The 13,538-nt window shown below is 36.6% G+C and overlaps 1 protein-coding gene, 2 long non-coding RNA genes and 1 pseudogene across 4 annotated transcripts; 3 read left to right on the top strand and 1 right to left on the bottom strand.

Annotated features, from left to right (window-relative positions):
* Positions 1-1,639: 1,639 nt before the first annotated feature.
* On the top strand, positions 1,640-2,044 carry LOC149041423 (uncharacterized; the record flags this gene model as incomplete). The annotated part of the gene is made up of 1 exon (XM_089180868.1): positions 1,640-2,044. A coding segment is annotated over one exon (405 nt), but the record flags the coding sequence as incomplete, so codon positions are not given.
* Positions 2,045-3,443: 1,399 nt separating this feature from the next.
* On the top strand, positions 3,444-6,369 carry LOC149041422 (uncharacterized). The gene is made up of 3 exons (XR_016188989.1): positions 3,444-3,577; positions 5,093-5,343; positions 6,227-6,369. It is a non-coding gene; the product is annotated as an uncharacterized LOC149041422 (long non-coding RNA).
* A 68-nt stretch (positions 6,370-6,437) lies between these two features.
* LOC149041420 (uncharacterized) lies at positions 6,438-8,644 on the top strand. The gene is made up of 2 exons (XR_016188988.1): positions 6,438-6,588; positions 8,350-8,644. It is a non-coding gene; the product is annotated as an uncharacterized LOC149041420 (long non-coding RNA).
* LOC149041421 (uncharacterized) lies at positions 6,662-7,976 on the bottom strand (annotated as a pseudogene). Its single transcript, XR_016189189.1, has 2 exons — positions 7,967-7,976; positions 6,662-7,767 (listed from the first exon to the last, which is right to left on the bottom strand). The product of XR_016189189.1 is annotated as an uncharacterized LOC149041421 (transcript).
* Positions 8,645-13,538: the final 4,894 nt, after the last annotated feature.

Raw genomic sequence — 13,538 nt, 5'->3', positions numbered from 1 at the left:
TAACAATAATTACAATAATAATAATGATGAATTGCTGAAAGAACCGAGTACAAACAGAACAAGTATGCAGACCCTAGATTGGGGATAGAGAACTTGTATCCAAGTTACAAAGTGAAGCTTATCACCATAGTTTTTGACTATCTTGGTGCATACTACAAAGACCTAGATAAAGAACTGAATATGTTATTTGGGCCGAAAGTAGCTAGGTTAGCAATTGAAAGTTCCCGGAAATGGGTTATTTCACGGAACTGTGAAATTGTAAAGAGATTTTCGTGCGTGTAACAATAGTTGAAAGAACAGATTTTAGCTTTAGATACTGGGCCTCTTAAGTACGTGAACAATTAGAATTTTTTTAGCTCGTTCAATAGTGTATTTGTGGTTATTTTTCATTGTTTTAGATTTACATAAACTTATACAACGTGTACATATATATTTTATATCCTAATCCACATTGCCTAGGCTGTGCCCGCAATGATGTTGATATATACATTGAGTTACTTTACCAACAAAGTTTACCAAAAAAAAATATATATATATAATACGATAATAATATAAATATTAATTCAAGTAATTAATCTATATATAATTATATAATAATTATATGTAATAATACAATATATAATAATAACAATGATAATGATGATAATAATAAAATATTAATAGATATTCCAAATATGCACAATAGTACTAATGTGTGTGTTCAGGGTCAATCTTCTCTACGATAACATTACCACTGTTAATTGGGGATATCAGTGACAATAAAAAAAAGACATTACTAACATACTTAGAGTATTAAGTCTACTCAAGGTTCATCCATAATTTCTAAAGATTCTGTATCAAAACTGCAAAACCCTCGATCGAAGAGCAGTTTGTGAAAACAATGCATTAATCATAGCATCTGTATGTAAACTCTCCACAAGATCTTGGTTTATACGATTGAAATAAAAATGCAAAGTTAAGAGACTCAAGGAATTTGTTGGTTTTTCTCTAGACAGAGGAAAGACCTCCCGAAATCAACCTTTAGCAAAGTTTTATAACGATTCTCTGAGACTTTCTAGTTCGAAAATATTACTATTAATATTTCTCCTAATTTCTACTACTGTCCTATTTTGACGGAGTAACCTCCGAACAGAGTGACTATGTTTGCTATTAGGTTTTTGTAAACCTTCAGGTGTGTGTTCCGAAAAATCTTTCGTGCGTAGTGTCCCTGGAAGAATATACACCACTGTAAATAAATGCAATGTCGAAACATTAGAGAGAGCATTTCGTTGAATATATCCTAGCTAGTTTTTTTGTGGGTAGCCAAGAATTTTCATGGCTGAACTTCAAACATCACTTTTGAATAACTTTTAAAAAGCTGACATCTTCAAGTAATTAATCTTCTCGGACGTGTACGACAAGTGTGTGTGTTCCCCGAAAATTGCAGGGGTGGCTTGCATGTCGAGTCGGAAAACATCTGCGTTAGAATGATTATTGATATTTTTGTATTTCTGAGAAAGAGCCTCATTGGTTTTTAAACAATTGTGAGGAGAAATTTCTCCGAAATCGAGATTATCCAATTGCATCGCAACAACTTACCTAATTTGCATAACACTCGCGTTGTATTACTGGGCTTTTACTTCGAGATTTCGAGGCTTAAACAACCTGTGAAGATCAGCTTTTTACAGTGACAGGAAGAAAGACCCTCGCCATAGCGTTGTGTGATGATTTATTCGCTGAACAAATGCTCGATACAGAGCAGTATCTGGAGAAATACAAGGAGCAACTGATCGAGCTTGGCAAACAAAATCTATTACCAAACTTGAACAAGAAGCTGAAGTACAAAGTGTACTCGATTCAAGGAGGCAGTTTTGGTGCCCACAAATCCATTGTTCTCACAACAAATGACGAGCAATTCGTCTCTGTAGAGCTTGGTTTCATCAAAATTGACGGTAAGAAACATATTTACCCAGTGACGAGGAAAATTGACAAAGCCCTGAAGCCTAAGATGGAATATCTCTTAGTTTTTCGTATAGTTCATTTCTTGTTTCTTGTGAGCCTGTGAATTATTTATTTTCTAGTTTTTCGCAGTTCTAATTAAACAGCAGACAAGATTTCCGATCTGTTTTCTTAGTTTCTGGTTCTCCTATCAGTTTGTCGCAAGTCATAAGTAGATGAAGAGTATATTGCTTCAAAAGTGGCTTATAATCGAGCAAAAGCAGAGTTTTTCTTCTTGTTTATTTTGCATTGGCTAAACTTTTAATGGGGATTCACGACGGTTCTAGAAAACCTCGCCGGATTGTGTCTTCGGTTTGAATGACTTTAAACATCACTTTTAGATAGAATATATGGGGACTGCTTACCAACGAGTTTTGTAAGAGACGGCATCGGTGAAATGATCGACATACACAAACTATGGATAGTGTTTTTGATCCTACTCAGAAACTACCCCCCCCAACCCCTCCCCCAAAGCCCATCGTATAGAAGTTCAGTTACCCTGCGTAATAGGTGGTAGTTTAGTGTTAACAGCTGAGTCGAAAACGTAAATTGGCCACCGTAAAGAATAAAAAGGCTGACGTTTCGAGCGTTAGCCCTTCGTCTGACGAAGGGCTAACGCTCGAAATGTCAGCCTTTTTACTCTTTAAGGTGGCCAATTTACGTTTTCAACTCAGCTGTTGACACAAAAATTACCTGCTACACTCTCCCGCGGACACAGCACCACAGTTTCTTTAGAAACTTACCCCCTTTATTCATATGCGTAATAAGTGGTTTTGTTCGTTCTTTTAACCCACGAGTGGTGAAGCTGCAAGTGAAACCTTGATAATCCTCTCTTGATATCATTTGATGTTATCATGACATTTTACTCATTTCTGTCAAAAATTTTGTCAGAATGCTCAATTTGCAGGTTTTTGATCTTGATCCGAACTCTTCTCCTTACCAATCTCTTCGAATCATTCGATCTAGGAAAGTTTTAAGGTGACATTAATATACTATTCACGAATATTAAATTTGGGTAGATTTTTAGCGTAATAAGCTATATGTGGGTACTAACTGACCTTGACTGAATCACCCTCACAGAGCTTCAGGTAAAGCTGGTGTCGAATTTGTTTGGAAAAGGTAACAGAAGAGGGATCACTCGTCGCCTACAAAGTGCACTTGGGAATATAGAAAATGACCGGAAATTAGGAAGTATCATTAGAATATTATGGAATGTTCGGCGTTGTACCTAAACCTAAAACATCAGCGACGAAGATCATCCTTTTAGAAACGCGTCTCTTTCATCACAGCAATGTTTTCTTTTCGTTTTGAGAGGGTGCTCTTCGTTGTATTCCCACTTCATCGATGCACCTTGCAAGAGCTATCTGTTTTCCTTATAATATACCTAAAGGCGACAATAGCCCTTTTTACAGTGGTCAGCATTAGATTCCATCCACCAAAACCACCTTGGTCGAGAGGGCTGAGATGGAATGATGGACAACTCATGACTTGTTGTACTAAATGAAAATTACGAAGCTACGACAACATGCCGACTTATCCCAATGACCTAAGTGTATCATTTGTTTGGGAAATTGCGTCAAAACTTTTTACTCAAGAAATGGTAGGTATTAATTTATTGTTCGATTGTAGTATTATAAAACATTTTACGCAATTTTATGCAGATATTTCACGTATTTAAAAGGTGCCCAGATGTTACGTAGTTTTGGTGGATGTCATTAGGGAACATCCACCAAAACTTTGACCAAAACCATCAACAATATATTTTTTTAATTTTATCTATAGCCACTGTTAGATGTTCAGGGTGGCAAAAGATTTATACCACTAATTAGCAGTTAGTGCTCTGGCTAATTATTTTTTATGGTGCACAATTGCTGACCGACCAAACGTTCATAATGATTATCATAACTCTTGACACATAGAATAAGTGGTTTTGGTGGATGTTTCTCTCTATCCACCAAAACCACCATAGCAATTTCTGCTACTTCCTTACAGAAGACTGATGTGACCTGCTATTTGGAGTACATAACCACAATCTATTTCTTTGTATGTAGAGATATTTTGCAAAGTTCTTGAGTCAGCACCTTTTATTATTGAAACCATAATCATAACATGGTGCACAATATAGAATACAAAAGGTTCTGGTGTGGTAATCATGTAATCTTGAAACAGGAGAGTTTTTAACTGACTTAAACTGATTTAAACAGACATTTGCAACAAAATTCCAGGTTCAGAAATTTCTTCCACTATTTCCGCTAAAATCATAACCTTTAAGTACAACAAATCAGCACATTAGTAATTGTTATCAGGGGTCTGAAAATCCTGTAAATCTTTCACATTTATTTCAAGTAACCTTTAATTTCACATGGATGAATAAGTATATGCTCAAGATGCAGAATGTCTTACATTTTACAAACTATTTCCCTTTTTATGGATAGACAGTGAAAGGCCTTTGCCACATTGGTGAATCAAACCATTGTATACCATGCATTTTGTGATAATTGTTTGTTTTTGCTCACAATATCCAGAAAAATGGATGGGATAAATTTAAATAGAAAATTCTATTAATGGTTAAAATTAAATAACATTGGAAGATCAAATTAACTTTGTACTGTTTAAAATTCAGTTTTGGTTTCTTGCTTATTCCAGCCTCTAAATATTCAAAAGCATTCATTGTCATTTTTGTGTTCTTCTGTGTACATAACTTGAAAAATAAACACAGAGAAAGGAAACCACAAAGGATTAAACTTGAAGCTAAAGCAAAGTTTAAGTTGAGCCATAGCTGATCCAAATACTGAGTACTTTGTATTGTAACCCATTTAGCAGTAAAGTTTATCTATATGTCTGCCAGCTTGTCACAAGTCTTACCCCTCTCCTTCAAAAGTCTCTATAAATAAATTTTTCTTTGTGGTCCCTAATTGATGATAAGTATATTACAGCTCCTCAATTTTCCTCTCTCAAGACAAGTAATGGACTTGATAAAACTCAATCTATAACTCAGCTGGCTGCTACTTGCAACCTTAATTTCTAGATATCAGTATACAATAATCAATATGTTATAAATAAGAACCCTAATACTTAATTTTGCAGTGATCACCTTCCTTCTTTCCATTTGCAGACCAGACTGGAACCTCTATAGGTGTGTTTGCTTGTTTTGAGTGGGGATGGAAGAAAAGGAGTCATGCCGCACATCTGATTTATTAAATTGCATTTGTTCTGTTTATACACGAGTAGAACTACCTTGTTCTCTGAAAAAAAAAAAATTTCTCGCATTTTTATCTGTGCTTTGCAGTCAAACTTCCTTGTGTCTTGGACAAGAAATCTTATTTTCTTGAAAACAAAATCTTTGTTTCCGGCCTTCTGTAATAGGTAAATATAACAGTGTAAGATGAGTGACAGCGTATTTCTCAAGTTATTTTTTGGAATGTGACAAAACGGAAGTGTCATAGCGTGATAAGGAGCAAACATATGATTGCTTGATAGAAAGCAAAAAATGCAGAATTGCATATATTTTCTCCTTTGTCAGCAGCATATGTTAGTGAAAAGTTCTTATAATTGTTAACTTCTAAACCATCTTCAATTTAGCCAAGATTGAACTGTTATCACGTTTGTCATAAAAGTATTCTGAGATCAATGTCGTATGACCCATTCATGTATTTGGCCTTTCGAATTAGCAAGCCATAATAGTTGACAGAAACACAAAGGTTGAGGATAAAAAGAAATTATTATATACAGTACTTCTTCTGCATCTTTTCGTTTCCTTTTCTCTCCAGCTGTTCTATCTATGCCGTGCTGGCAATTGAACACTTTCCTTCCCAAAATTAGGAAAGGCACACCAGTAAAAAACGAATTTTTGCTCCTTAAATATCTCATGCATCTTCCCCCAGTATTTTGTGACTTCTGTCCGAGGAAGGAGGTGTAAGCATTAAATTAACTCGAATGATTCCACAATTGTGGTATCATCCAAGCCATGCCAGAGGACTTGAACTAGATAAACTAGTGAGAATGCACAATAGCGATAGCAAAGCTTTGTAATGCTAAAGAGCTATATCAATATATATATATATATATGTCCCCGAAACCTTTGACAGCTTTAAAGAAAGAAAACTTCGTCGTCAATCCTGTTTCAAATTCCGCAATAAGTTTATGCGCCTCATCAACAGAATTTACGTATCCTAAATTATCTGCATGTCTACCATCAATGGTTCACGACTTAAAATTCTCGCTATGCTGTTTCTGTTTGTTCCTCAAGAATCATGGGATTTACAGCTTCGGATGTTCGGCTACATCACTTGCGGATTTCCGAGAATCTTCGGTTATGTTTTGCAAGTCATTAAATATTCCATCTCAGTCCCTCTCGACCGAGGTGGTTTTGGTGGATGGAATCTAATGCTGACCTCTACCTACGAAGGCACAGCGGAGGGACACAGCGGCAAAATGAGCGCGAATGCTCGGCGGATTACGCGCTTTCGAGGAGCGATTAGTGATTCCAGCGTGGGTGAAGTTTGCTGAAGAACGAACAGAACATCGTTTTACACTTTTTGGGACTGATATTGATGTGATCCGACCGGAAATTTTTTTAATGGAGTTTGTTCTTATGGAAAAATCTGAAGGGTAATTAGAATTTTTCTAGACATTGTTCAACTAAAGCTGATTTAGATTTATCCAGACAGCTCGTTGCGTGTTCCCGTTCCTTTCAGCAATTTTATTTACAAAACGCATTTCATCGACGTTATTTGTTCATTATATGCTTTAAACTTGAAAAAATTTTTGATGTAAACTCTTGTGGTAGTAAAAGCTGTTTTAAAATCGAAATTAGTCTTGAATCTGTCGGTCTTTTTGCTTAAGTGAACGTTCTTTTGATAGACACAAGCTCAATGTAACAGTATACTAAGCAATACCGCCCTATTGCTTCCCCCAACACAACGTAAATGTAATAGATGCAATAACATTTATACTTGACACATATCTTAACCTTCTTTGCGTCTGGAAATATTTCGATATAACTTTTCGATCAACTGCTGTTGTTTGACGTTTACATGCATCTCTTGCTACACAGTGTTACCTGAAGTTGATGGAAGTAACCGTACACAAATTCACCGTCGCAAATAGCTTTGACTTCAGCCAGTTTAATAGTTCTTCAATGTCACTGCGTTGAGACTGTGCAATTAAGGTGCCTTTTGGTAAGTGGAGGTGGCTATCCATTAAGATGATGTTGTCATTTGCATGACTTACCTATGAAATCGTTAAACCATTAATTATCGTAAAAGCAGCATTTGTGTTGGTAAGTCTTTTACTAGGTGGAAACTCAGAGCAGATTCCTCACTTGAATTAGTTTCCTTCACAAAACAAACAGTTGACTCCTTTTCTTAACTTAAACTAACCAGGCTGCTTCTGACAAGAGGTGTGGCTTCAAGAACACCAAGATATGATAGTGACTGCATGAAACTGTCATATACCTGACTTCCCCCCATCATACAAGACATCCAGCTTGGAGTCAGTGGTTGGTGGTTTCTCAGTTGAAGGAAGGATTTGTTTGTTAAGTATGTCTTTGCTAACAACAAAGAAATAACTGTACAAGCATTGCTGCCTTGATGACCCCCAATTGTTGACCGAGATAGGAAGGCTGGCAGTTCCCAGAATGTGACTGATTGTGTTGTTGAAGATGGAACATGTATTGAAGTGGATTGTGGTGGTACACTTAAGTTAGGAAACTGTTGTTGAGCTACTGATGGTGTTGTTGTTGAGATTGATTGTGTGATTGTGAAAGGTAAGGGCGGGTAACGTGAGAACCTCAAGATCTTTGGTGGCAAGGTTACCCACAGTTGAAAAGTAGTTTTGGTGTGAATTTGCAACTGAAGCAGGCCTTTTTGTGCTATGCCCTCTTTCTTGAGTTGTCCTGTGTGGTACACTTGGTTGTGGTATAATAAGCTGTTCCATACTTCTAGTTATTATATTTCCCCTGTCATGGGACTTGTGAAAGTCTGAATACCTAGGAGCATGTATTGCTAGCTGGCTTTTGGGCTGTTCATGACTATTGTGGCTGTCTGCAATGTTGCTACTTGTATCATGCTCTATAATACCTTTATTGAAGGAATCACCTACTTCATTTACTCTTGTTAGAAAAGGATCATTGCTCCATCAACTGGATGGGCAACTGCTATGGCTGGGAGACTTGATGTCATATGAATTGCCACATTAGCTTTATCAGTTGGTTTAGTAGGTATATTCATAAGATGAAAGTCATCAATAAGATGGATAACAAGTTTTTTGGTCTTTAAAAAAAAAATTAATATCCATTTCATTGATTGCTTATGTTTTTACAAAAGTGTTTATGTTTATTGTTCATTCTATTTGTTCTGCTTTATCCTGAAGGCTGTCAGCACAGTTTTTTCCACAACTTCCTCATGGTTGTTTTGCCTGCTGCTGTTTAAACATGTCGTTCATACATATTCCACTGCTAAGGTCCAAGACTCTCCCTTCAGTCTGTGCAGACCTGGTTAACCCATGAATATCAAGGAACATTTCAGCTTATTTCTGGAGCTGTGATGTTTTCTGAGATCTAAGGGAAATTGCATATTATCCTGTTATCATACTCAAGAACAAAGGTTGTTTTTTACTAGTGACTGCTGACACTGTCAGAATTAAGCTGACATGGAACTTTTGTAAATTATATAAAATGTAATAATTTTTTATTTTTCTAATGGCAAAACTTTAGGCAGGTATTGCTATTGTACTGATGAAGATGTAAAAGAGATGTGGTGTACAAGTCTCACAAAGTGCCTGCATATCATCGGATCTGTATAGAGATTGACCTGCACTTTCATAGTGCCTGTGCAAGGCTGACTGAAATTTTTCCACCAGCTCTGCAAGATTATATAGAGAATGCAATAATAATGTATTTGACCACTCTGTAAGTTATATAGAAATATTTTCAACAATGAACATGTGTTTACTTGTAAAATATGAGCTCAGTGCAGAACCTTTATCAGTGTTATATTATTACCTGATCGATGTTGTCATGGAGATGTTTAACCCTGGAGGTGCAATCATAGCATAAATATGATTATTAGCAATATGGTGGATTGGTTACCTTTCTTAGATTATGTCCAGGCATAAGTAAGGTACTTACTGTGATTAATGTTGAGAAATTGGATTTACCAGCCTGTGCACCAGTTTCCTGACTCTCTCTGTTGAGCTATTGAATTGTGGTAGAGCAGTAAGTTTTGCAACATACATTTAACTGTCATAGCCTATTAATCACATTGACCATCTGTCGAATCTGCACTCCTACTGAATTTTGCATGGCACCCATCTCCATTTTGCATGAATGTTTTTTGTTTAAGTTATTGATCTTCTCATGGAAACAAGGTGATCATTTGCCTTATTGTTTATTATGTAAATGGGTGAAGTATGTAAACCCAGGTTATCAAGCAGGAAATGAAAAAAAGTTAAGTGGTCCTGGAGGCAAATGTTTTATCAGCATTGCTCCAACTTGTGCACCACAGTGTCCCTGGTTGATAACAAGCCTCACTTTTTCCAGCATTGTCAAATAGTTTGTACTGTCTCATGGGAATAGGTGTATCATTCAGAGGGAAAGAATGTGAAAGTAGTGGGCACAATCAGGTGTTGCTCCTTTTACGAATTGCTGATAGTGACATTCAGACAACATTTCCTGGTTCCACCTCTGCCATGAGTTATTTCAGTGTAAAGGCAATTATGCTTCCTCTACAAGAAGAGCTTTGGCGTGTTTTTTCTCCCAAACAACAAACCTTTTGGCCGGGCAGTTTGCCATACTGAGGAGACGATGAAAATAAGTGCTATAACAATACGAAGTTCATTGCCATTTGATGACTGCTCCACTTCAATACTAAAATTCACAGCTGTGCCCGGAATATTTTTTTCGTTGGGAAAGATATGTTGCAGAGCAGGTTCGAAAGAAACTTTCTTGAAGGTGGGAACCTTATCTGTCAAGGCTAGGGCTTATCCCTGCCAAATAAAAACAAACAAGGTGAATTTTAAAAATGCTGCAGTATCGCTGCTGTAGTGTTACTATGGAAATATTGTCATTCCCATTCCTTTTCGCGCGTAAATTTCTAAGCATGCGCACCCATTTTGCCGCTGTGTTCCAGGGGCACAACATAATGGAGCTTAATAAGGTCCCAGGTCGATCGGGGCCAGTTTAGCATATTTTTAAAAGCATTATGACAGAAACCGGAAGCAGGTTTACTCTACCGGAAGTGCGCAGAAAATTGGAACTTTTCAGCTTTTCCATGCAACATGACGTTGTGCAAAAGAAAATTGTTTTCATCTGCCTAAAGTGATTATACTCTGTTTCTATGAACTGCTTTGCAACACCGGGATCAAAACTATAAAGCAACGTGTCGAGCTCTGGAAAATCTGCTTCAGAAGGATTCTTGATATTTTTGTGTTTCTGAGAAAGAGCCTCATTTGTTTAGAAACAATTGTGAGGTGAAATTTCTCCGAAATTGAGACCATCCAATTGCATCGATTAGAATAACACTCGCATTGAATTTATGGGCTTTTACTTCCGAGAATTTCGATGCTAAATCACAAAGTATGAAGATCAGCTTTTTAAAGTAACAGGAGAACAGACCCTCGCCATGTCAAGTAGTTCTGATAATGTAGCGATATTCGCTGAACCAATGCTCGATACAGAGGAGTATTTGATGAAATACATAGAGGACCTAGAAAAGCTTCTCGAAGAAAATGTATTACCAGACTTAGACATGAAGTTGGAGTACCAAGTTTACACGTTAAAAGGCGGTTTTCCTGGCCACAGATCCATTATTTTCACTATAAATGACGAGCAATTCTTCTCTGTAGAGCTTACTGTCCAGAAATATTTAGGTGTGGAACGTATTTACCCACTCACGAGGGAAATTGGCAAACATTGGAAGTCCGAGATGGAACACCTCGGAGTAATCAAAACCACCGGAAATTTTCTAATTAACAAAGCAATTGCAGTGATGAAAAGTTTTGATTGTTATTTCATACTTGGCAAAAACTGCCAGTACTTCTGCAACAAGTACCTTGTGGCCATTGGATTACAAGAAGCACAACTCGTAACAGACGCGGATATAGCAACGAATATTGCAGTGTTCGCTCTCATCATTGCTTTTCTCTATGTCTTCTTACGTTGACTTGATGGGACTGATCATACCGCCGTGGGCCTTACTTGCATTTCTTAATTTCTCTTTCTTGCTTCTTAATCTGTTATCATTTTCGCTTTAACAATAGACCTTTTTACAATTCCCGGCGCCATATTGGACATGTAACCGCGCACACGTGAGAACGAATGAGCGCTTTTGGTGAAATTCGTACGTAGGCAGTAAAATTGTTCGATTTTTAAGGAAAATGGATGTTTCTAGCCGAAATCTCGATAAAGCTATTTTTCTCCCAAAAAGAAAGGAAAGCAGTGTGCCGCTTTTGGTTGTTTAAATACATTTTATGGCCCCAATGGTTTGCTTACGAGCTTTCACTTCTTCAAGTTCATGCAAGGAGGCATGTATTTTTGCTAACTATTTATCGTTCTATACATATCTAATTCTCTGTGAATTATGGATAAGACTAATTATTGTTGCAAAATTAGTACAAGTTTTCTACTAGGTACGTGAATTGTTTTAAGTTCAATAGAGTGTGTTTTATTCCGGCAGTAAGTCAATAAGCTCAGTACTGCTACCCCTAGCAGAGAAACTCTTGGAAAGTAATTGATTTTAACAAAATAACCAGGACACTGTATCTTCAAAGTTTTCACATGTTATGGCAGACCCAGAAAATTTACACAAATTTGGTTGCAATTGTGACAAAAGAAGTTTTCAGTAGTTGTTGTTTTTGTTTTTTTTATGATAGCATAGTAATCCACTATAGATGCCACATGGAACTCTCAAGAAATATTTTGTGAGCTTTGTGTATCAATCAATTTGATGCTTCAAATTGAAAAAAAGAAGAAGTGAGTTTCACCAACTAAAAGAGTTCTCAACACAAAGATGACCTAAGACACTAAATTTTATTATTCACAAAATTGTCCTTGTAATAAAAAGTTTGGTAGAAGTCTTGCAAAGAATAACTTCTCATGCAATTCTATGGTCTGAAAGATTCTCTTTCAAACAAATTTTATGGTAACTGTAACAGTATAAAGTAAATATCTTGATTCAGATATATTTCTCAATCTTTTAAGTATCTTCTTTACATCTCAAAATCATATTATCATAACATTGGTTAACACAATGCAGTAAGAACTAGTATGGCAAACCTTTGTGTCAGAAGGCCTCTGAGCACTTAGAATGGGAATATCAATTCACTGAATGTTTATCACTGACAGAAACTTAAATGTGTGTGAAGGACTAGCATTGTGGAGATCAGTAGCTGAGAGAAAGCATTTCTGTTCTCTTCCTTTAACCCTTAAATACCCAAGATCTGATTGTTAATTCTCCCTTCTAGCTGCTACACATTTACTTGTAAATAAGCTATAAGAATTTGATGTAAGATCAAGATGACTTTGCCTGATAAGTTTCAGTATTATCATTATCTGTTTGCTGGATAGTGTTTGGATATTATAGGGAGAAGTTACATGAATCAGTCACTTTTGGCAGTTTTTAAATTGTGTAATATTTTGGTCAGATTCTTTCAATGCTGTCTTGCCACCTATTAAATTACCATGAGTTGCGAACTGAAATGGTTTTCAATGCATCACAAGCATAAGTTGTCCTGGGCCAGATGGGTATCAAAATATTATGACATCTGTTAGTTACAGTTTCCCTCAGGGGTTGATAGAAAGAAGGGTTATAATCAAGTGGTTCTACAGGCTCTATTGAATAGTTTCCTATAAGATACAATGTACAAATGGCAAACTAAAATATATCTTGGTAAACAAAATGGGAACAACTTTAAGTGAAGAATATGGTACAACAACAAGTACCACATCAACAGCAGCAATGACAAATCTCCTATACCTAGAGGGCTACAGCCTAAATGCCTCGCTTTCTAAGCCATACTGAACAGCTTCTGTGGTACTTCCTGTGAATCGATCTGTCTAATATCGGCTTTAGATTTGATGTCGCGGAAGAGAAAGAAAGAACTTGAAAACAAACAGTTTTGGAGGTTCTCGCAGAGTTTTTTGATGCTGGTCTAGTCACGGGTTTTCATGTCTGGAGCCCTAGGATCAAACTTTATTATTACTGGGATACCTGTGGTAGCTCAGTCATAAAATGCCTTTGTTTTTTTGTCGTCTTTTTTTTTTTTTTTTTTTTTCCTCCGCCAGAAAATGGAAAAATTGCGCAATTGCTGGTTTTCACGTGACGTCACTAAATTTCAGACTTCAGAACTATTGATCCTCCTGAGATTTTACTTTCATGATGTATTAGAGCAGCTAAAAACTAATATTCAGACAAATTTTCACTCCAAATGGGTTCTTGGTTTAGTGATAGACTACTCTTGAATTTCTAAGCTTTTGCGTGACGTGGCCTTTACATGACGAGCGAGAGAGCTGTTATGTTGGTTTAAAAGGTGACTTATTTAGGGAAATTCAGCTATCTGAACAG

The sequence above is a fragment of the Pocillopora damicornis genome, chromosome 8 (assembly GCF_964200805.1).
Source record: "Pocillopora damicornis chromosome 8, jaPocDami1.2, whole genome shotgun sequence".
Classification (NCBI taxonomy): Eukaryota; Metazoa; Cnidaria; class Anthozoa; order Scleractinia; family Pocilloporidae; genus Pocillopora; species Pocillopora damicornis.
This window is presented reverse-complemented; position numbering and strand designations above follow the sequence as displayed.